Source organism: Humulus lupulus, chromosome 3 (assembly GCF_963169125.1).
Source record: "Humulus lupulus chromosome 3, drHumLupu1.1, whole genome shotgun sequence".
Taxonomy (NCBI): Eukaryota; Viridiplantae; Streptophyta; class Magnoliopsida; order Rosales; family Cannabaceae; genus Humulus; species Humulus lupulus.
In genome coordinates this window covers 284,693,204-284,719,123 of record NC_084795.1, presented here as the reverse complement: position 1 = coordinate 284,719,123, position 25,920 = coordinate 284,693,204, and the positions used below count along the sequence as shown (strand labels likewise).

Sequence of the window (25,920 nt, the reverse complement as noted above, 5' to 3'; positions counted from 1 at the left end):
CATTCATTGTCTGATAACTCTCTAAGTCGGACTGTGTCAACAGTTCTAACGCTATCCCCAACTTTTTCATTTCTTGTTGTCACTATTATTTTGCTCCCTTTTGCCCCATCCTTGAAGGGCTTCATTGTTTCTGTCCACTGAACATAACTGTCTTCCCAAACATCGTCCAGAACAATCAAAAACTTCTTTCCCACTAGCTTCTTGGCCAAATTAATCTGAAGTGTAATGATCAAAGACCGGGTAAGCAGTGCAATCCCACACTGCCTGGGGAAGGTCAAGTGTAATGATTCTAAGACTGTGTAGATATGGGACTACACAGTTGAAGATGGCTTAAATGGATTGATGGGTACTACCTATATCAGGAAGGTGCATCTTCTTTTTGGTAGCCCATCACTTGGTTAAGCGTGCTTGGCCTGGAGTAATCTAGGGATGGGTGACCTCCTGGGAAGTTTTCCCAGGAAGTGAAGTGTGCGAGTGAGGACAAAGCACGCTGGAAAGACTTGTCTTGGTTTGTAGGGCCAGTCGTCATTCCAGAAAGCAGCCATAGTGATGTGGGGCGTCACATATACATTTTTCTAAGTCAATTATAATAGTTACTTAGTACCAGTCAAACAGTTACGTGTCCACAATCGTAAATAAGTCTCAACCCTTGCCTATATTTACTATAAAGCCCTCAACTGTACTATTTATTGGACTTAAAATTACGCTTCTACCCCCACTTATTTAAACAGTGCCAACTAAAAAAACACAATCGGTTATACCAAGTCAAAATACTCAAAAGTCAACATTTTAATACCAATGTACATTTGACACTAGGCAAATTTCTGAACCCCATGGCAAATTTCTGAGCCCCACATAAAGGACTTAGTCCTGTGAGGGACGCCAGAATTTCCCATAAAAGAATGATAACATTCTTTATGCTTATAATATATGGGGGCTTCTGGAGTCCCTCACTTAGTATTGAAGGACTTAGTCCTTCAATGTATTTGGATTGTCTAATGTGTATACTTTTGAGTTTAATGACTAGATTTCAATTAAAGACTAGTGGTACAAAAAGACAAAAATACCCTAATATTTTACTCTTTAACTAGCTACCATTTCTTTACACCTATTCGTGGGTTCTTCATATTTTTTTAATAATTTCCTCATCAGCTAAGCCACCAAATATGGTGTGCACTTTAACTCACATATCTCACTATGCATTTCAGCTGAACCAAAAAGAGTGCATTAGTTATTATTTTTACAACCATTATCTCTCCAAATGTTATCACTATTATCTGTTTCCAATAAAAAAAACACAAGCAAAGTGCTATAGTACTAGTATTATTTTCTTTAAATATTGTCACACATAATTAGACGTCGATTATGAAGTCATCCAATACTAGAAGAGAAAGGACTTCAAAAAAAAAAAAAACCAAAGCATTGAAACTTAATTGAAAAATAAAAAAACTATACAAACTTACACTAAAATATATGTTCTCGTTATGTTGTACTTTAATTTTCTCACTTAACAAACTCTCAAAAGTCACTTAGCATAATGAAACTTCTTATGTAGCTAATACCTATACTAATATGCTCAATATTCATGCAAAATAAAAAGTCCATGCAAAAATTAACTACTAAATGGTAATGTAGTGTGTCATTCAGTAATCCTTACATTTAAAAAGTTATTATTAATATTAAAACATTTCCACCACATTTTATTCATTTCATATATCGCATTAAAAAAATAAAAAAGCTTCAGTTTTTGTTACGTTATTTTATTATACATTTATGTAAGTCAATTATAATAGTTACTTAGCTGCAGTCAAATATTTACGTGTCCACAATCGTAAATAAGTCCCAACTCCTATCTAAATTTACTATAAAACCCTCAACTATACAGTTTATTGGACCTAAAATTACGCTTCTACCCCTCAATTATTTAAGCTGCGTCAGCTCAAAAAACACAGTCGGTTGACACAACCGGTTACACCAAGTAAAAAGTTAAAAAGTCAACATTTTAACACCAATCCAATATTGACACTTGGCAAAAATCTGGGCCCCACATGAAGGACTAAGTCATATGAGGGACGCTAGAATTCTCCATAATATATATATATATATATAATATGATAACATTCTTTATATGCTTATAATATATATTAAATAAAAAATAACATTCTTTATACACAAACATATTAAATAAAAAATTAAACCAAACATTCTTTATGCTTATAATATATATATATATAATATAATAACATTAAACATAAAAGATAATATTTTTAATAAAAATTATAACAATATTATAATATATATTCTAATAACATTCTATAATATATATATTATAACATTCTTTATGATAACATTCTTTATTCTTTATAATATTTTTAAAATTATATATTATATATTATTATAATAATATTTTATAACATTTAAATTTATATTGGTATAAGTATTAAATATTTAGTCTTTTATTAAATATTATTATAATAATAATATTTGAATGCATACTAATGTAATTAGTAAGAAATTAAGATTATATATTATTATCATAATAATATTTAAATTTATATTAATATAATTATTAAATATTTAATTTTGTATTATATATTATATATTATTATAATAATAATATTTTATAATATTTGAATTTATATTAATATAATTTTGTATTAAATATTATTATAAAAATAATATCTTATAATATTTGAATGCATATTAATATAATTAATAAAAAATTAAGATTATATATTATTATCATAATAATATTTTATAACATTTAAATTTATATTAATATAATTATTAAATATTTAGTTTTGTATTATATATTATTATAATAATGATATTTTATATATAACATTTGAATTTTAATTTACATTAATTAATAAATATATTTTTAATTAATTTTAAACATATAGTTAATTAAATATTTAGAATATTTAATTGAAGTTAACAAAACAAACCCATAAAACAAAAAAAATCGTTATCTACACACTTTTTTGATAGAAGATATATATTTATATAATTACATTTCCTTCTAATTCAATAATCTTTTTGTAGCAATGTTCTTTTCAGCTCAAGAATATATATTTTTTTCTAAAAAAGAATTGATAACTTTTTTCATATACCAATCTTTTTTTACCACAATTAATCTTGCTTTCAAACTATTCTTTTTTTTTTAATACCTGTGGAGACTATTTTTTTCACTATTAATTCAGTACTATGAACAGTTTTGGGGCTGAGATTTTTAATTTATTGTTATTATATTATTATTGTCATTTCGCATAGCAAAAAATAGATTACTTTATTCTGATTAATAATCAAACAATCAGGTTGTGTTTTTTTTTGTAGGCAAGAAATATATTTTTTAATTTCTTTTTTCCTGAGAAATATATAGGGAATATATGAGGCAACGGATCCTCCTGAGCATTAAACTGTATTTGGTTTCAAAAGGGTATTTTTCCTTTTTGTGTGTGGCTGTGTCTTCAGCTTGGTCAAGCAGGGATAGGAAGGCCCTCGTATGGTTCTATTTGTACCCATTTCTCATTCTATCTCTAGCATAATTGTACTCTACTAAGTTTAAGGAGGAGTTTCTCTTGTGGGTAGTTGTTGGTGTTGATGATTCTTGTTATAAAAAAAAACAGGCACGGATGACGTGGCAAGTGATTTCTAACACTTGGCTGACACCTGATAGAATTTTGTTCGACTATCGACCAGTGAGATGATGCATGTATAACGGTTGAGTTTTCCTACGACCAGTCTGGTCGTACACTCCGCATATTTCAAGATAATTTTATAAAGATCTTATTCAATCCCGAGATTGTCTCCCATGATTTCCTGAGTACCCGATTATTTAGGAAAGAATATTTGTAACAAATTACTGTAATCTTCCCTGAGCCTATAAATAGAGAAAAATAGCTCAAGGAAGGGACTTTTGGACTTTTGGACTTTTGGCTTTCTAATTATATGAGATTAGAGCTTTACAAGTATATTAGAGCTATCACATTCGATATATTGTATTTTGTTCTCCAGAGGTTGGTGAAACTCATTGAACCCTAGTTCTTTGATCACTCATTTGAATCATATATCAATAACAGCTCAAGTGAACGTAGGTCATTACCAGACTTTGGGGCCGAACCACTATAAATTCTTGTGTTCTTTATTGTTTTTGTCATCACATTCATTTCAACATATTTGTCCACATCAAGCATATTTGACTCCGTGTCAATTAGTCAAAATCAGGGTCAACAATCCTGTTTTTGGGTTGTATGTGGTCAGGAATCGTTTATTTCTTAAACTGAATGTGAATTCTTAGTGGGGTTTTGCGAATTTAGCTTGGTGTTTGAGAAATTGATACCATATTTTTTCTTGGGTTTGTTCATGGTGGAGTACTTGATTTGGTAACCATTCTGTGCCCGGCAGTAGAAATTATGTCATTGCATATGGGAGGCCAAGTACTTGACGAGAGGCTTTTGTGTTTATACTGTTTTGTGGTTCTGAATTGAGTTTTTGATGGTTCCTTCATCCAGCTCTAGATTTTTGATGTAACTAACTGGTTAGCTGATTCATTTAGTTTGTTAGCTGTGAGAGAAAGATAGAAAATAGGATGGACTGCCGAAGCTGTGTGTGAGAGAGAAAATATGATTAAAATAACTTATTTGAATTGATTTGATGGTGCAAAAAAGTCTCCACGTAACTTTTAAAATTTGTAACTTTCTAACTATTTTTTTATATTATTTATATTTTAAAATAATGTGTCTAGTCATTGAATTAATGGTGAAAAAAATAGTTTCCACATGTGCAGACGTTCTAAGGGGCCGCACATGAGCAATATCCTACTTATATTTCCTTCTACTTTAATCTTTTTTTTTTTTGGTACCACCAACCTTTGTAGCTCAATTTTTTTTAAAAAAAATCTAAACTATTTCTTATACCAGTCTGTTTTTTATCACAATATTATTTTTCAAACTACCCTCTATTTTTTTTTTAAAAAAAAGTAATGAAAACCTCATAAGAGATGAGGTTTTTCTTACTTAGAATTTTAACACTATAGGGGAAAAAATTTAACAAAAAGAAAAAAAAAATGAATATACTTACCTTTCCTTCAACTTCAATCATTTTTTTTTGTACAAACCCTTTGCCAGCTCAATTTTTTTAAACTTATATTTCTTTCTACTTATAATTTTTTTGTACCAATATTTTTTATAAAGAAAAATCAAAACTTTTACAATAACTTTTTCTTATATCAATTTTTTTCACCACAAATTTATATAGGTAATTGACCAAGCTAAGATTGAGATGACAGACATAATAAATCGATACCATTTTTTGATGGGTTTATACTTTTTTGGACCATGTATTTTGTCTCATTACATATTTAGATTTTATGTTTTGACAAATTATTTTTTGGACCATATATTTTGTAAAATAGTTAAAATAGAACTCTAAACTCAATTTTCATGAAGAAAAAATTGAATATAATAACACAGTTTTTAAGTAGAATGATTTTATTTTTGTTCTGAATTATTAGTTTGGTAAATTATTTGTGATTTTAGTTGAGAAAACATTGACCAAAATCGGGTTTAGGGTTCTATTTTAACTATTTTATAAAATATAGGGTCCAAAAAATAATTTATCAAAACACAAAATCTAAACAAGTAATAAAAGAAAATACATGGTCAAAAAAGTATAAACCATTTTTTGATTTAGAACACATGCAATATCTTCACAAACTTTTGTCATTTGCTTTTTTTATTTGTTCAAATGCTACATAGTAGGATATCTCACTAAAAGAAACGTTTCTTATCATCACTTTCTATTTGTCTACATATGTGTTATGTGATGATGCACATTATTCCATTACTAATTAATTCAAATCTGAAAAATCTAATTCTAAGACATATTTCTGAATGACAGACCAGAACCACTAAATTTTTCCTTGATTATCTCGTTGACACGGTCTGCCATAGATGGAGTAAGATGGTTAACCCAATCACCCACTTGACCTTTTCTAAAGAAAATTTTATTATCCAAGTTAGGCTTAAACTGGCCATGCTTATTCACGTCCAAATCCTTGAGTTTACCAAAACTACACATCTCCAAAACTTGCTCAACAACTCCACCACTCTCTTCCTCTCGAGAGAAAGGAACCCCTACGAACTCTGCAACCCTTTTGGCCTGGCCAACACCGTCCTCTTTCAAGTCCTCATACTTCAAAAACAACACTTTCTCAGGCCTCTCCAAGCTCGCTTTCCAGTACCCCAAAACATGGTCCCAGTAAGGCCCAAAGTTGATCTCTCCGCTGCAAAACATGTCCACAAAATCTCCAACAGTCAGCTCGTGCGAGTGACGGTCCGGGTGAGCTCTTGCAAAGTGCCACAAAGACACGATCACGTCGAGAGGGTTTCGACTGATGTAAACGATGCGAGAGTGGTTGGAACAATGTTGGGTTATGGAACGAGGAAGAGATGCATAGGGAATGTGCGTAGACATCGAGCGACGAGGGCTGCTTGGCATAGTGCTACTCAAGCTGTCAGTGTTGAGCATCAGCCGGGGATCGGAATTGTAAATTGTGAACTCGAAAGAAGGCACGAGGACTTGAGGGGTAGTGGTGAGCAAAGGGTGGTGCTCACTGCAGTGTTGGCTGCGGTTGAGAATGGAAAATAAAAGGGACTTGAGCCAAGTGGTGCCTGATTTTTGAAAGGAAGCCAGGATTATTATCATGTCTTCGTCTTCGTCTTTGGCTTTGGCTTTGAACTGTTTTTGGAAGGAGATGATGTTGGGAATGATATTGGATGGGAACCAACAGTTTTGGTACAAGCATATACCATTTTTGGACCAACCACTGGCTTTAGGTAGCTCAGATATGACCGATTCTAGTGAATATTCATCGTTGTCGTCTTCATCGTTCTTATTGCCACTGCTATTTGAAAAATATTGTGTGGATTCCTCTGCCATGGTTTGTATTAGTGTCTCTGAAAGTAGTAATTAACAATGGTATAATAAGACTTTATACACTCATGATGAGTTACTTTAAGATCATATATATATATATGGAATTTTCATATATATATATATATATATATATATGGAATTTTATGATTAGGTACTTATATTTTTACAAAGTATTATTTTGGTATTCTCTATTTTCAATAATACTCATATGGTACCCTGTATTTTAAAAGTTTACATATTTGATACCTTAGATTCAAATTTGATAGATAAAATTTTATCAATATGATCAAACTGTCATCAGTTATATGTAATTAAGTAATTAAATTTAAATTTGGAACTTACATAATTGACAATAGTTTAATTAAATAAGTAAAATTTTATTAATTAAATTTGAGTTTAGGGTGTCAAATATGTACGATTTTAATATACAGGGTACCATATGAGCATTATTGAAAACAGAGAATACTAAAATGATACTTTGCAAAAACACAAATTAACAAATGATTACCTACCCATATATATATATAATATATACTGCTTATATACAGAGATTAAAAGCTATAAAATGTGAAAGAGATTAATATATAATAAAAATATATCATACCTTCAAAAACAATACCCACTTGGACGAATCCTGCAAAATAAGTCTCTTAAATGAATCGCCAAACGACTACTTATATATATATAAATATATATAGAGAGAGAGAGAGATGAATTTTGGTATATCATTCAAAGAGAATTACACATTATTTATACATGAAGTTGTTGCCTTGGGCCGATTAGAGAATATAATATATATATTTATATATATTGCTGTCATATCTCTAGCTAAGTGGTTGCAGAGTGAATATTGCTATTGTTAGCCGCCTTAATAATATTTACTAAATTTAAATAACTTGAACCCGATATTAGATTGTACTAATAGCGATATGCCACCTATTTGTAGTGTTGGGCACCAGTGATACCCTTTAGCAATTATCTTTAATATTGAGTTCCACATATTTGAATTTAATAAATATTATGGGGTATCACTAACCAATTATGAAGTGTCACTTCATGTGATGTTGGATCTCTTAAAATGTCAAATAGTAACACTCGTGTAATAATAAGGTTGCCGAGATTAGTTGCATATATAAAGAGAGAAGGAGAGAGAGAATACAATTAAGCTTCAATAATTTTGAACACTTAGAGAAATCAAAGCTTATCAAATCACTATAACAAAGATTATAAAAAGCATATAAAATAATTGTTATTGTCTTCATATATATTGACAACGATTGGACAAGATTTGTTTATATATTTTTAGATTTTGTGTTTTGCCTCGTTACTTGATTGGGCTTTGTATTTTGATAAATTATTTTTTGAATCCTGTGTTTTGTAAAATAGTTCAAATAGACCCATAAACCTGATTTTGATGAACAAAAAATTGAATAAAACAATATAGTTCTTAGGTAGAATGACTGTATTTTTGTTAGTTTGATGATTTATTTGTGATTTTAGTGCAATTGTATTTTTGTTAGTTTGATGATTTATTTGTGATTTTAGTGCAAAAAACTTTGATCAAAATCGAATTTAACAGTCTATTTGAACTATTTTAGAAAATACGAAATCCAAAAAATAATTTGTCAAAACACTCCAAACAGATAATGAGTCGAAACACAAAGTCTAAAAAGACATAAACTATTTTATCAAATTAGGTAGCTCCTTCACAATTTTGTCATATTGCGTTTGTTCACGTGCTTCATAGTAGGATATCAATAAAATATACGTTTCTTGTCATTACATTAATTTGTTAATGTAGATTAATTAATTAATATATATATATTCTATATAACAAGTGTGTAGATAACGAAAATTCTTGGTTTCAAATTTTTTTTATTTTTTTAATGTTAACTTTAACAAAATATTCTTATATTTAAGAGTAGTTTGTAAATGTTTAACGCCCAAAATGTGACTACACTAAGCGGTAGTTGTAGTAAGATCGGGCGGTCGATCTACAAGGAGGTAACCTAAAATCAAAAGGTTAGTAGAAAATAATACAAAAAGTTAGTAACAATAAGTAAATAAAATTGTAAATGGAAAGATGTTTGAGATTTTGGTATTGTATTTTTGATAAAGTGATGAAATGAGATAAGTGAAATAAAGGTAAGATGTAATCAAGAGTTTGATAAAATAAAATGTTTCAAGAATCATCCATATGCTTGTTTAGTTACTTGGTTACTTGATTTATAAAAATACACAAGTAAATAGTTCACATCCCAACATTTACTTGGAAAATCTAACATTAAAGTCCATAGTCTTTTCTAACAAAATTTCATTTGAGTTATAAAGTTCTTTACTTTAAAAGCACAATATTAATCTTATGAAAAATCTAAAAATGACAAAATACCCAAAGGCAATAATGCAATAGAAGATTAGACGTAAAATTATGTATCAATATTACTTTTGCTAATTAGAAGCACAAAGAAAGAGCATGACTAATCTTATATACTATTAGCATAAGTAAATAAAGATAACAAAATAAAGATAGAGATGAAAGAACATAAATAACTCAAATATATTATATTAAGAACATAGTAAATCAAAGTAGCAAAATAACATCACTTGCATCCCTAACCTTCCTAGGAAGATTAGGCCATTATGCTCATGATTCTTACAAAATTATAAGAAGAAAATATGAGAAGAAAGTGAGTGGAAATTTTGCTATAATTTTTGTAATCTAAAAATTACCTACAAAATGTAAAGAAAGTGTCTCTATTTATAGATGGAGAAAATGACTAAAAAGAAATTAAACAACAAAATGAGGTTTACAAAATAAATCTGAAATATTAATAATAAAATATGATTTTGAAAAATCAAATCTTATTATTAATATTACCCTAGCTATTTTTGTGTATAGTCAAAATGCTCATTTTCTAAAATACCACAAAAACATGATCTTTAAAGCTCAAAATAGCAATTTACAAAGTCCAATACCCACAAAATATGGTTGGTGACATAAGAGGATTTTGACCGATTTTCAACCAATGAAGAAGTGCCACGTTGGCAGGTTGCTGGGAAGGTTTGGCTGATGGTCACTTGAGCTTGCTGGAGGTGTGGGGTTGATGGTTGAAGCTTGTAAATGTTTGGGCCTGCTGGGCCTTCGTGGGAATTGGAAGCTTGATGCTGGAAAAAAAAAAGGCAAGGCATGACTGAGATATCGAGGAGTTGACCGGGTCAACGGTTGGAGCAAAGGACCCAAGAGATTGAAGTGCTGGGCGACATGGCGGCCTCGGGTTGGCTGGAAGGAAGACACATGGCGCTGGCTGGAGCGCGGCACCTGGCGCTGGAGGGCTGGCAACTTGGGTTGTTGGGCTTTAGGTAGCTGAGATATGACCGATGATTCTAGTGAATATTCATCGTGGTCATTCTCATCGTTCCCAGTGGAAAAATATTGGGTGGCCAGCTCCTTCGCCATGTTTTTTTAGTGTGTAGTGTTACTGCAAGTACTTCAATATGGAAACAAATTAAGATCATATATATATATATATGTATTATATATCTTGGAGAATCCAAAGCTATGATGAATTTTGGAAAAGATCAAGAATAAAAACTACATCTAATAACATACCTGCACAAAGCCACTTTCTTCTTCGCCGATGAACTGAGCTGATGTTTCAAAAAAATTCTGCAAAATTACATTATATAAGGGTCAATAGTGTGTGTGATATCACTAACTAACCAACCGTCACCTAATCTTAAAATGTCAAATAATAACATTAAGCAAGAAATTTAAAATAAAACTCGGTTAATATACACATTTGTTACTCTCTATTTGTATAACGATCACTTAAAATTTTAATATTTCCAAAATACTCTTATTTAAATATTTAATCAGATTATTATATTTATTTAATAATAATATAAAATGAATTATAAAAATAATTTAAAAATTAATAAACATTATGAAATATTGCTAACCAACCATAAAGTAACACTAAATAAGAAATTTAAAATGAAACTCGGTTAATATACACACTTGTTACTTTCTATTTCTATAACGATCACTTAAAATTTTAATATACCCAAAATAATCCTATTTAAATATTTAATCAAATTATTATATTTATTTAATAATAATATAAAATGAATTATAAAAATAATTTAAAAATTAATAAACATTATGAGGTATCGCTAACTAACTATAAAATATCACCTCATATGGTATTAAAAATCTTAAAATACCAAATAACAACACTAAATAAGAAATATAAAATAAAACTCGGTTAATATACACGCTTGTTACTCTCTATTTGTATAACGATCACTTAAAATTTTAATATTCCCAAAATACTCTTATTTAAATATTTAATCAGATTATTATATTTATTTAATAATAATAAAAAATGAATTATAAAAATAATTTAAAATATTTTAAAAAAAATTTCTGTCTCTCTCCCACCTCAGACGAGCAACCTCGCAGTCCCCTTTGACCATGCCACCGACAAACCCCAATATAAATATGTAAATATTATTGATATTGGATATATATGGTAGCCTGTTCACGTGAGAAAATAATATTTTTAAAGGGTTATCTCTGCCAGTTGGGAAACAACGTAGGATTAATAAAATAAATATACATTTGCTAACATTACTATTTTATCATGTTTTATACTATTAGAGATTAATCCGTGATTCCTTTCATTGCTCTGGATGGTTAATATACATGCTTTACAAGCTTAGTTTAAGGCTAGAAACTAGGAAAGTCAAAAGCTAATTACATCACAATCTATACTATCCTAAAATAGAAGATTACGATTACAAAGATATTGTTGTCTAACACACCCCCGCAGTCGAAGCGGGAGGTAAGCGAACGCTTAGACTGTCCCGAAAGTCATCAAATAAAACGCGCGGAAGACCTTTGGTGAAAATATCTGCAATCTAGTATCGAGACGGGACATGTAGGACACGTACTTCGCCACGCGCAACTTTTTCACGGACGAAGTGAATATCCATTTCTATATGTTTGGTGCACTAGTGTTGTACTGGATTACTGGATAAATATATTGCACTAACATTATCACAATAGACGAGTGTAGCTTGTCGGATAGGACAATGAAGCTCAAGAAGTAAGTTTCTGATCCAGCAGGTCTCTGAAACAACATTAGCGACACCCATGTACTCGGCCTCAGCACTAGACTTAGAAAGAGTCGGTTGACGTTTCGAGGACCATGAAATGAGGTTATCACCAAGAAATACACAATAACCCGAAGTAGAGCGGCGAGTGTCAGGACACCCTCCCCAGTCTGCATCTGTATAAGAGACCAACTTGCCAATGGGAGACTTATAGAGATGTAGGCCGAACATAAGAGTACCTTGAATGTAGCGCAAGATGCGCTTAAGGGCATGCATGTGGGAATTTCGAGGATCATGCATATGAAGGCAGACTTGTTGCACTGCATAAGAGATATTAGGGCGAGTGAGCGTGAGATACTGTAATGCACCTGCAAGTTGTCTGTACTTAGTCGGATCATCATAAGGAGCATCTGTAGTGGCGCTAAGTTTGGACTTGGTGTCAACCGGTGTAGGGCATGTGCTGCAATTGGACATGCCTGCCCGTTCAAGTATCTTCTCGGCATACCGTTTCTGGGAAAGGAAGAGGCCATTCTCATGTCTGGTGACACCAATCCCCAAAAAATAACTTAACGGGCCAAGATCCTTCATAGCAAACTCCGAGGCCAAAAGAGCCATGATAGACCTGCGAAGATTATCTGAGGAGGCTGTGAGAATAATATCATCAACATAGAGCAGAATGTATGTAAGATCAGAACCCTTCCTGTAAATAAACAGGGAATGATCAGAAGTGCTGTGAGAAAATCCAATGGAGGAGACATAGTCTGCAAAACGTTGGTACCAGGCTCGGGGAGCCTGTTTCAAGCCATAGAGAGATTTCTATAACAAGCAAACATGATCAGGATATTTGGGATTTTTGAATCCCAATGGTTGATGCATATACACTGTCTCATGGAGATGACCATGTAAAAAGACATTCTTGACATCAAGCTGATGAATGGGCCAAGAATATGATAAGGCAATGCTCAGGACAGCGCGAATAGTAGCAGGCTTAACTACTGGACTAAAGGTTTCATCACAATCCACACCTTGCTTTTGAGACCTGCCATCACCTACAAGGCGGGCTTTATGCCGCTCAAATTCACCATTAGACTTTCTTTTATGACGAAAAATCCACATAGACCGAATGACATTCACATTGGGAGGTCTAGGTACTAATTTCCATGTCCCATTTTTAATTAGAGCATTATATTCATCTAACATTGCATGTTTCCAATTTAAGTCATGTAAAGCACTAACCAGATTTTTGGGGATGGGTGAGACGGTGGTAGTGGTCGTGGTGCTTAAATTGGTAGAGTATTTGCGGTTAGGTTTGAAAATTCCATTGAGACTACGGGTCGTCATACGATGAGACATGGGTGTAGTAGAGCTAGGTCCGGTTGGAGGTGAATTTTGGGGCTCAATTTGTGGACTGGGGCCTGATTCGGTGAGTGGGTGATGCTGGCAGGAGGAGGAAGGCTGATTTTTGGGCTGTGGGGAAGTTTGGGCCTGGGAGAGAGGGTGGCATGTAATGGTATTGGGGCTGCTGGGTCGTGTAGAGGACTGAGGCACAGCTAGGGAAGGAGAGGGGCCAACTGGCCCAATTTGAGGAAGGAGAGGGGCAGGGGTCTCTGATTGGGCCTGTTGGGCCGAGGGAGACGTGACAGTAGGTGGAGGAGTTGGGGAATGATATGTTGGTGGATCAAAATGTGTCTGTGAGTTGGTGTTCTGCATTTGATAAATAAAATGGGGAGGTAAGTCATTAGCAAAGAAATTCATATTCATGAGTGGTGGGGGTATGAATTTTGGAGAAAGGAAACTCATTTTCAATGAAACGCACATGACGACAAATGAATATTTTTCCACTAGACATATCATAACACTTATATCCACGATGATTAGGAGGGTAGCCTAAGAATGCACAAGGAGTGGATCGTTCTTGCAATTTGTTTATGGTGGAAGAAGGAAAGAGGGGAAAACAAAGGCAACCAAAGACTCTCAAATGAGAATAGGTAGGATTCTTTTGATAAAGAACTTGAGTAGGGGAGAGGTTTCTTAGGACTTTGTTTGGGAGAATATTGAGAAGGTAGGTGGCCATGGCAAGGGCATGATGCCAAAACGATCCCGGGATAGAAGCATGAGCAAGAATGGTGCGCATGATATTATTAATGGATTGAATGTGTCTTTCGGCTTTGCCATTTTGAGGAGATGTGTAAGGGCAAGAGAGACGGAGTTGGATGCCATTATCGACACAGAATTGTTTAAATGGGCCATTTACAAATTCCGTGCCATTATCACATTGGAAGTTCTTGATGGGTCGTTCAAATTGTGTTTTAGTGAGAGCATGGAAAGCTTTAAAATATGGAAAAACCTGCGACTTTGTAGCAATGGGGTAAGTCCACAAGAATTTACTAAAATCATCAAGAAACAAAACATAATAACGATGCCCAAGCGAACTTGCAATGGGGGAAGTCCACAAATCACTATGAATTATTCCAAAAGGCAAAACAGTAAAAGACAAAGAGTCACAAAAAGGCAACTTGGTAAGTTTGCCAAGAGGACAAGAGAAACAAGAGTGTTTACGAGCCTTATTACAAGCAATAAACTGATTTTTACTACGATGATGCAAAATATTATCTCCCGGATGCCCTAGGCGACTATGCCACAACTGGGTTGACAAAGCAGTGAGAGCTGAAGGAGATTGAGTAGAAATGGCTCGATTTGTGGAGAAGATAGGATAAAGATTACCAGTGCTGTCACATCTCATGATTTTGGTCCCCGTCTGTAGATCATTCACAGAAAACCCAAATGGATCAAACTCAACGGAAACAGAATTATCAATGGTAAATTTTCGAACTGAAATAAGGTTTTTGATGAGTTTAGGAGCATGTAACATGTTGTTCAAGGTTAATGGAGGGTGGGGGGATGGTAGGGTAGTGTTCCCATGACCTACAATTGGAATCAAATTTCCATTGCCAACAACAATGTGATGATTAATATTGCTCGAATTAAAATAGGAAGAAAATATACCGTGATCCGCCGTCATATGAGATGTCGCACCTATGTCCATGTAGTAGTTTCCATCCGGTTGAGAGAGAGTCATAGTGTGCATGGCTGCCTCGATGTCCGTCGGGGTGTAGCCTACGGTGGAGGGGGCATAAGAAGCTGCATATGCCTGCTGTGGTCTTGGGCCAAGCACTCCAGGAGCCCGTTGAGTAGAATTGGGTCTAGGCTGCCCATAACTTGATGGGTAAGGACAAGGAGGAACTGCCCAAGGGGCGCCCCAAGGCTGCTGCCACGCTGCCCATGGGCTGAGTCCAGGAGGCGGCTGCCATCGCTGCGGGGGGTTGTAGTTTTTTTTTTTTTTTTTGGTAAATAAGGTCTGTGTATTGCTAACTTTCAATTTACAACTAAACAGCCAAAGTAAGAAAAACCTGACTGAAAACTATTACAATTTTTCAAACCATATTCTATCTATCAATTGAATTTTGTTAGGCATTATACTTCTAATTCTGGCCTTTACATTATTTTGAATCCTTTGAACAACTATAGTTTCTGTATAAACTTTTTGCTTCCATAAAGCCTCATTTCTACACCACCAAATCTGATATATCATAGCTGCCAACGCCACCAAAAGGACTTGTTTCTTGAACGGAGAAATTCTGGCTTTAGCAATCCACCTCAGTAGCTTATGTATAGTGGAAGCTGCTGTCTTCCATTCCAGCCAGCTTTGGATTTTCCTCAAGCAAGAAGAGCTCAAATGACAGTCAAAGAACACATGTTCTCTTGTTTCTCTGTTTCTTCCACAGATAATACAAAGATAATCAGTAGCTATGTTGAATCTAAACAGCCTATCTTTCAATTGTAGTCTATCTAGAACTGCAAGCCATAAGATGAAGCGATGCTTTGGAATGATGGTTCTGTTCCAAACTTCTCTGTACCAGGATACTTTCTGCTGCAGCATAACAAGAGCTTTGTAACCATCAGCTGGCCTATAAACTCCATTAGGACAGAACTGAGTCAAATTAATCTCTTTGAATTTCTCTTTGACTTTAACCACTTGCTTCCAATACCAACTACTCCCCACCGGGGCTTTATAGCCCCACCAATCTCCATCACCTATATACACAGCATGGATCCATCGAACCCATAAAGAATCCTTCTTTGTAGCTACTGCCCAAACATATTTACCTATAGCTGCTTCATTCCAATCCTTTATTCTCCTAAAGCCTAGCCCTCCTTCAGCTTTAGATCTACATACTTCATCCCAAGAAACTTGTCCTGAGCTAGTAGAATCAGCCACTCCTTTCCATAAAAAATGTCTGCAAATTGAGTTGATTTGCTGTAGTAGCTTTGATGGAAGGATCATGATTTGAGCCCAGTACGTATGAATGGACAACAATACTGAGTTCACCAAAATTACTCTGCCGGCATATGACAAATTCCTGGTGCTCCAATTTCGAATTCTGATGGTCATTTTTTCAAGTAAGATGTCACACTCTTTTGCTGAAATCCTATTAGCACATATAGGGATCCCCAAATATTTAAAAGGCAGTTGACTCCTGGTAAAACCTGATGCTGCAATTATTCTTTGAACCTCCGATTCCTCCATATTACTACAATAGAGTGCTGATTTCGAGTCACTTGGGAATAAACCAGAAGTTTGTGAAAACAATTTCAGACCTTGTAACATAAGGTAGATCGATTTGAAGTCTCCATGACAGAAGAGTAAGATATCATCAGCAAAACAGAGGTGGTTTAGTCTAAGAGAACCACACCTGTCATGAAACTTAAAACCTTCTTTTTCTCCTATTTTCATCAAGATTCTGGAGAGATATTCCATCCCTAAAACAAACAATAGAGGAGATAAGGGATCCCCTTGCCTAAGCCCTCGTTTCGCTTCAAAGAAACCATGTAATGACCCATTGAACATAAGACTAAACTTTGGTGTTCTCACGCAAATCATAACCAGCTGCACAAAAGTAAGAGGAAATTTGAAAGCATATAGCATTTCCTCAATAAAATCCCACTCTATTGTATCATATGCTTTCCTTAAATCAATTTTAATCATGCATTTTGGTTTAGACTTCCTCCCATAATGCTTGATCAAATCCTGGCAAATCATTATATTATATGCAATATATCTACCTTGAACAAATCCACTTTGATTTTGAGCTATAAGATCTGGGAGTACCTTCCTCAATCTTGAACATATTAGTTTGGTGGCTGTTTTGTATACTACATTGCAGCAGGCTATGGGACGAAAATCCATAACAGATTCAGGACATTTCCCTTTAGGAATCAAAGTCAGTGTTGTGGCATTGATTTCTTTTAGTAGTTTCCTTGAGTGCAAAAAGGATAAAATAGCTTCACTGACTTTATCACCAACCACTGCCCAGTTATCTTGAAAGAAAAAACTGCTAAATCCATCAGGACCTGGAGATTTGTTGCCAGGAATCCCAAACATGATATTCTTCACCTCCTCTTTGGAAAAAACTGCTGTAAGTGACCTGGTATGGCTTGCTGAAATTTTCGGACCTTGCAACATAACAGAAGCCTTAACAGATTTCCTATTGTCCATTTTACTCCCCAAGAGACTATAATAAAACTTCAAGAAAGCTTTAACTACTCCTCCTGGTGTGTCTATCCATACACCATTCATATCTTTAATGGAGTATATCCTGTTTAGTGCCCTTCTCTGTCGTATACTAGAGTGAAAAAAGGAGGTGTTATCATCTCCATCCTTCATCCAATGTAGTTTAGCTTTCTGTTTAAGAAACGATATATAGTTGCTATGTGCTTCACTGTATAAGGTTCTGGCTTCTTTTTCCTTGGAAATTAGGACATGATCATGAGGTTTTGACTGTAACTCAGCTTGACAATCCATTAGAATCTGAAATCTCTTGGCATGCACGGAATGAATATCCCCAAACTCCATTTTATTAATCCCTTTCATTAGCTTCTTCACCTCTTTTAATTTCTGTGTAAGTTGAAACATTGGAGCACCAGCAATCTGAATCTGCCATGTCGCTTCTAATCTCTTCTTAAAATCTGGCATATTTTCCCACATTCTGAAGTATCGGAATGGCTTCTTTCCCTCCATACCAGGGGGATATACAGTGAGAATGGCTGGACAGTGATCAAACATTCCTTCAGCCAAGAACACCACTTCTGCATTAGGAAATTTATCCAGCCAACCTTGGTTTGCTAACACCCTATCTATTTTAGAATAGATCCTAGTCTCCATGTTCTGTTTATTGTTCCAAGTAAAGAAAGAGCCTGTATACTTTACATCCTCAACCTGACAGAAATCTACACACTCTTTAAATGCACCAGAAATTTTTGTCCTTTGTTGTCCCCCAATTCTTTCTTCAGCACTGAGAATATCATTAAAATCTCCTAAAATGATCCAAGGATCAGACCCCTTCAATGCTATATCTTTTAGATCCTTCCAAAGTGAGAGTCGGCCCTGCTCCTCATTCAGTGCATAAACAAAAGTAACCAGAAACCATTCCTTTCCAGCCATTGTAGTAACTTCGAGATGCATTAATTGACTTGTACATTGAAGTATATTGACAGTAAACACCCCCGGGTTCCAGCTAATCATGATTCTACCTCCTTTATGCCAAACATTATTTGTTGAAAGACACCATCCTCTAAACATATTTACAAATACAGAACCCAAATTCTGAGTCTGTATCTTGGTTTCAAGGAGACCAACTAATCCCACTTTCATTGAGTATATCAATCGTTTTACCTCATCTTGTTTGTGGCGATTATTGATCCCCCTGACATTCCAGCTCATGATCGTATCCATGTTCCATAGGAGGATAGGAGGAGCCACCACCGCCGAAGCCACCATTTTTATTGCGAGAGCAGTTGTTTTGACCATTACCGCCTCTATTATTCTTCCTCCTATTTTTGTCTTTGTTGTTGTTTTGACCATGAGAGTTATTGTGGCCATCGATGGGAGGATTATAATATGACCCATTTGTAGTGGTGACAAGGGCAGCACCACCACCATTTTCTTTAGCGACAGCGGTTTTGATGGTACGTTCTCGAAGCTTGAGACGAGATCGACAATTTTCGAACGGGGGTAGTGGGTCTTGGTTCTGAATGTAGTCGACCACGCCGGAGTACGAATCTGGCAGTCCTCCTGTAAGTTTGAGAACAAGGCGACTATTCGTCACCGGAGCATCCACGTCGGCGAGTCTATCGGACAATGACTTGACATGGTTGCAATAAGCATCGATGCTGGAGAAATTCTCAAAATTCACGGCAGCCAATTCCTCTTCAAGCTGAGTAGCACGAGATCCTTTATTGTCACGGAATAGAGTTTCAAGGCGGTTCCATGCGGCCTGGGCCGAGTCATCCTTGAACAATATGGCATGGAGAAGGTCGGAGGATATGGTGGCATAAATCCATTGCAGTATGGCGGCGTCGAGATGTTTCCAAAGAGCTGGGTCAGCAGCTTTCTCCTTCTCGTAGGCAGCCTTTGCTGCTTCCTCAGTGGGAGGAAAGATGTGATCAAGGAGGTTGTGGACACGGAGTTGAACCGTGAAAAGAGCAGCCCATGAATGATATTGGCCAGTTTCGTTATCCAACGTGATTGGGATGACTGATTTCACGTTGGTAATCGAGAGGGCAGGGTGGAACTTTTCTTTGTTGTCTGACATGGTGTATGAGAAACAAGGTGGGACAAGAATGGAGCAGGGCTGTGTGAAGAACAGAGATGGGGTTTCCAGGAAGAAGAAAAAGGAAAAACTTTAGAAATCTGATACCATATTAGAGATTAATCTGTGATTCCTTTCATTGCTCAGGATGGTTAATATACATGCTGTACAAGCTTAGTTTAAGGCTAGAAACTAGGAAAGTCAAAAACTAATTACATCACAATCTATACTATCCTAAAATAGAAGATGACGATTACAAAAATATTTACAAAAATATTGTTGTCTAACATATACTATTCGAAATTTTCTGAAAATTTGCAGGATGCTCTAAATAGCTATAATATACACTACAATAATTACAGGTATTTGCGGCGTGGGTATTAGCGGTGGGCTCAGTCCGCCGCTATTGTATAGACTATCAGCGGCGGACTAGGGTGTACGCTGCTAATAATATTTGAGTATTTTTAAAAAATAAAAAAATATCTATTAGCGGCGGACTTACCATTATTAGCGGCGGATGGTCCGCCACTAATAATATTTGAGTATTTTTAAAAAATAAAAAAATATCTATTAGCGGCGGACTTACCATTATTAGCAGCGGATGGTCCACCGCTAATAGACGTAATAAAAAAGCCCGGGAATTTTTTTAAGTTTTATTAGCGGCGGATAATCATCTTTATTAGAGGCAGACTATTCGCCGCTAATAACATTAGCGGCGGGTAATAACTATTATTAGCCGCAGACTACCCGCCGCTAATAATATTATTAGCCACTGGAACTAATAATAGCGGCGAGACCCACCGCTAATGCTCTTGAGCAGTTTTAAATTTCATCACATCCCCTCTTCCTCGCCTCTCTCGTTCTTTCTTCTCCATCTGCTCTCTCTAACGCCTTTGAAACACCGAACCAGACGAAACATCACCCACAGTCGCCGCCTACGTCGTTTGAAGCGCCGTTTGAAGGGACTCCTGTAAGTACCTTTCAGTTTCACTTGAAAATACCTGTTACATTTCATTTTCAATTGCTACATAGTTCCTATTTCTATAACGCCCTTGTTAAAATTAGTGTCATCTGTGCTGCAGGGAAATTTAATCAATTAGTCTATAATTATCCCATTCGTATCCCAGAGAGGTTTTCTCTTGTTATTCGTTCTTTATTGACTCAAGAGGGCATCTGTTTCACTTTGGAGCCAAACTTCAAGTTTCTCGAGGTAGGGACATATATTGTGTTTTTCTTTATTTAGCTCTTGAGTGATATTTGTGATAGTCCTATAAAATCTTTCCAATACATTGACTCTAATTATAGTATTATCTGATATAGGAGGTTTCTTGACAGGTTTGTATTAATGATATATATTTTTCGCATTTGTATATGAGCTTACGGTATTCAAATGTTTAACATAAAAAATTGTATAAATTTTGGAACTTTTAAATTTTGAGAATTTAATTACTATAATTAAAACTTGAGGATTAAATTGTAATATTGATTTAGTTCATCTCAGTTAGGCCATTTTCATTGACTCTCTCTTTCTCGGAGAATTCTATACTTTAATTCTCAACACATCCACCAACAGCAACAACAAGACCATTCGCCAGAGAAATTGTTGGAAAAGAAGACCGTCGGTCAAAACTAGACCATTGATTTTTCAAGGTTTTGTTTTAAAAACTTTTCCATAAACTCCATTTCTGATCATCTTAACCCAGTTTTGAATTTTCATCTTTGATCGTTTTTGTTCTTCTAGGTTTAATTGTGTTTCTGAGTTTTTCATTAAAAAATATACATTTTTATTTGAAATTTAGATTCTTGAAGCAGAGACTTACTCCCAAGTTCCCGGTTCAATTCTTAATTTGTTGAAAGATAAACTACATGAAGTTTTTGTTTAATCACTATGTTTTTTTTTTATGTGTTGTAATCTAGCTTCTTGTTATCACTTGATGGATTTTTTTTCTTTATTTTGAGTTCATATTTGCATGGTTTGGTTTTGTGAAATCTTGCAAAATGAATAATTTGATGACAAATAATTATTTTGTAAAATTATTATTATTATTATTATAATTTAATGAATACTATTAATGGTGATCAAAACACACCTTAATATTATTCACAAAAACTACATTTTATAACTGTTAATAAATCTTCTAAACAAATTTTTTCTTAGAATTTCAAAACTTTAGAATTTACAAAACAAAAAAACACGCAATACATAATTTTATTTATAGAATTTATTAATTATTTTTATTAAATTTATATTATTATCATATAAATTTTAAATAAATAAATAATATTATATATAAAAAAATGACACAAACATATTAAATAAAAAATTAAACCAAACATTCTTTATGCTTTAATATATACTAGATACAAACAGCATGCAATATGCACGTTTGCTTAGTGTTATCCCCATTTCCTGCCTTGGGCCCGGGACGGTGGTCCAGGCCCATTAACTGGGCAATTAGGGTTGGGCCCAGCCCAGGCCCGTTTGGCAGGGAATGACTGACATCGACGGCCCCAGTGTGGGTCTAGACCCGGACGGTGTCCAAGAAGAATGATCCGAGACGATCATCCGGGAGACTTACAACTGTTTGGGGTTACAGTCGAAATGTATGCAAACGGTCCCGGAGCCTGGTAAACGATCCGTGCTCTATGTAGACGATCCGGGCCTACAGTAAACGAAGAGGGACAGAGGTAAACGAACCCGGGTCAAGTCCTCAGGGTTGGCAGGATAAAGCATCCGTGACCCTGACTCCGCCCCATGACGCGTGGGAGTTGTCCCCACTTTTCACCTACGGAAAATGCCACCTCGGGATTGCACGCCGTTGGTTTAGACCTGTACCGCTTCTACACTGACTGATCTTGTCCCCTGAATCTACCTCGTAACTCGAAGTGCCCAGACCAAAAGCCCCATTTTTTCGGGTGATAGATAGGCCTTGGGCTGCCCCAGTGGGCTCTGATCATTTTTTGTCTTTTATATTTTTATCCTTTGTATTGGGCTTCCGATAAAGAAGCCAGTGGTATTTATATCCTTGTTGGGCCCGGGTCAGCCCGGCCCAAGCCCAGTGCTCCTGTGAGCCTATAAATACAGGTGACAGAGCACTAGAGAATGAATCTCTGTTTTGGTTGGTATACGGTTACTCTGCCAAAACATAGAGAAAAACTCTATTGTTATAGACTTTCCAAGATCTAATACAACTGTTTCATGGACTAAGGCTCATTAATGCCCCAACCACGTAAAAATCTTGTTTATATCTTCTAAATTGATAACTCTACAAAATAGAGTTATTTTACCACTTTTTATGTGCTAATTGTTGCTTAAATCTTGAGTTTTTAATTGATTTATTAAGTTTTTAATTAATTTTGAATTTATTAGTCTTATTTTGATTTTATATATTTTGATGTGTTTTTGTAGTTATTTTGTTGTAAAATGTTGTAGTTAATTAATTGAATTATTGTTGTTTAATTTGAGGTAAAAAAATGTTGTATTATTGAAATTAAATGTTAAATATAAGTTAAGTTATAATTAATATTTTCAATGAATTAAATTGATTTATTTTATAGTGGAAAATATTTTATTATGATTTATTTTGTAGAGAAATTTATGGCACTTTGATTCTTGAAAAGAAAGCTAAAAAAGAAAAGAAAAATTGACATTTTTAAGGAAAAGAAAGAAGAGAAATGACATTTTTAAAAATGCCATGATCAAGTCATGGGCCCAAGCCCAATCCTTCCTTCCCAGCAAGGAGCTTCACTCAAGATCAATTCAGCATCTCCCCAACGTGCACAGCCACCATTCAGCATTCAGCATCAGCATCAGCATCACTTCCAAGCTGTCCCAAGCTCCTTCACCATTCAGCATCACTTCCACTTCTCCACCAATGCAGCAGCTTCCCAACGCCTCCAGTCCTCACTCAGCCTCACGCCTGCACCAAACTGCCAGCAGCAAGGCCCATAAATCCCAGGCCCAACGCCTGGCACCATACCCACCAGCCGCCTGAACACAAGCCACAAAGCAGCCCCTTCATTTATCTTGAGCCCATAAATTGTCCAAAAGTACATTTGTCCCCTATGACAAAAATACCACTTTTTACCTCACTTTCTACACTTTTTACCCCAAAACATAATTATTACACCCTATAATTTATCCCTATTTGCCATATTATAATTAATTCAATTAAATTAATCAATTTAATTAATTTGAATTGATTATTTTAATCATCATTTTTGGCTATAAATAAGGGATTTGTGGTGGTCATATGAGGGAGGGGAGGTTACTATACCAAAAACTCTACACATTTCAAAACCTCTCCATTCTCTTCATCTTCTTCTTCTTTTTGGTTATTTTCTATGTATTTTTAGAGGAAATATTTGGGGGTTTCTCCTCCAAATTTTCCTATTTATGTTTGTAATTTTTAGTGTGTATTTGTTATTCTAGTTATGTGTTTCTAATCTTTTTAAGATTATTAAGGTAATGATGAAACATTTTGTAACTAGATAGTATTTATTTTGTATGTTGATTTCCCATTTTGTGCAACAAAGTTTATGGAATTTTCTTCTTCAAATATATTCTTTCATCTTAAATATCATGTATTTTGGATTGTTAGCACATATTTAAACTTTGTTCTTCATTAGTGCAAATACATAATATTCTTTGTGTAAGATGTGTCATTAAATTGTACACATCCATGCTTAGAACAAAAATATTATGTTTTGCCTTATAAATAATGTTCATTGATTTATTTGTTATTTCATTAGATTGATTTACACTAAATGCTTTGAAATTATAACTTTGAAAAGTGAAGAAAAATCTTATATTTTTGGAAGAAATTTGTACTTAAAATTATAAATCTATTTAGAAAATGATAGTTTGATTTATCTTAACTATCACTAAAACTTGGGAATCAATATACTTATAAATATTATTGAACTTATATTTTGTGGATTCTAATCCTTAATAATCTTATTTTACCATCTTCATTTCTATTATTAATTTTTATTTATATATATTGTCTTTTATTTATTTATATTTATTGTCTTTAATTTCTATACAATTGTCTTTTATTTTATTTTTATTGTTACAAATTTGCATCAATCTTTGGAGCTAGGTTAGAATTTATTAATTTTGATTTAAAATAGTTTCATTTTCGATTTTAGACAACTCCTTTGGGTTCGATCTCGTGCTTACACGAAAACTATTCTATAAATACGATTCGTGCGCTTGCGAGTTATAAATATTTAAAACATACCCGTTTTGGGTCCATCATAAATCCCACATCATTAATCTCGCTTAATTTTTATTAATATAGTTTCCGAAAATCTCAGTAAACACTTAGTTTTATTTTATAGAATTTATTAATTATTTTTATTAAATTTATATTAATGTCATATAAATTTCAAATAAATATCATATTTTAATTAAATAATTTATTTATTTTTGTTTAAGTTTATGTTTGTTCTAGTTTTTGAATTGAGAGTGACAACAAGAAATTATATATTATATGTTTAATGTAATATTAAATATTATACTTGGATTTTAAATTTAAGTTTTTTGCTAGTTTTTTTTTTAAATAATTTGTTGCTAATTGATAGTAGATTATATTATATGTTTAATATGATATTATTCTAATAAGTGAGTTTAAATTTAATTAAATTTATATTAATATAATTATTAAATATTTAATTTTTTATTATATATCATTATAATAATAATAATATTTTATAACATTTGAATTTAAATTTACATTAATATAATTATTATATATGTAGTTTTATATTAAATATTATTATAATAATAATATTTTATAACATTTAAATTTATATTAATATAATTTTGTATTAAATATTATTATAAAAATAATATCTTATAATATTTGAATACATATTAATATAATTAGTAAAAAAATTAAGATTATATATTATTATCATAATAATATTTTCTAACATTTAAATTTATATTAATATAATTATTAAATATTTAGTTTTGTATTATATATTATTATAATGATGATATTTTATATATAACATTTGAATTTTAATTGACATTAATTAATAAATATATTTTTAATTAGTTTTAAAGATAAATTTAATTAAATATTTATAATATTTCATTAAAGTAACAAAATAAACTGTTAAAACAAAAAAAAAATCATTGTCTACACACTTTTTATATAGAATATATATATTTATATAATTACATTTCCTTCTAATTCAATAATCTTTT

The 25,920-nt window shown here is 33.5% G+C and overlaps 2 protein-coding genes across 2 annotated transcripts; both read right to left on the bottom strand.

Annotated features, from left to right (window-relative positions):
- Positions 1–5,843: 5,843 nt before the first annotated feature.
- On the bottom strand, positions 5,844–6,942 carry LOC133825883 (cytosolic sulfotransferase 5-like). The gene has a single exon (XM_062258776.1). The coding sequence runs from the start codon at positions 6,940–6,942 to the stop codon at positions 5,878–5,880; it is 1,065 nt and encodes a 354-aa protein (XP_062114760.1). The 3' UTR covers positions 5,844–5,877.
- Positions 6,943–11,952: 5,010 nt separating this feature from the next.
- LOC133825882 (uncharacterized mitochondrial protein AtMg00810-like) lies at positions 11,953–12,669 on the bottom strand. The gene has a single exon (XM_062258775.1). The coding sequence runs from the start codon at positions 12,667–12,669 to the stop codon at positions 11,953–11,955; it is 717 nt and encodes a 238-aa protein (XP_062114759.1).
- Positions 12,670–25,920: the final 13,251 nt, after the last annotated feature.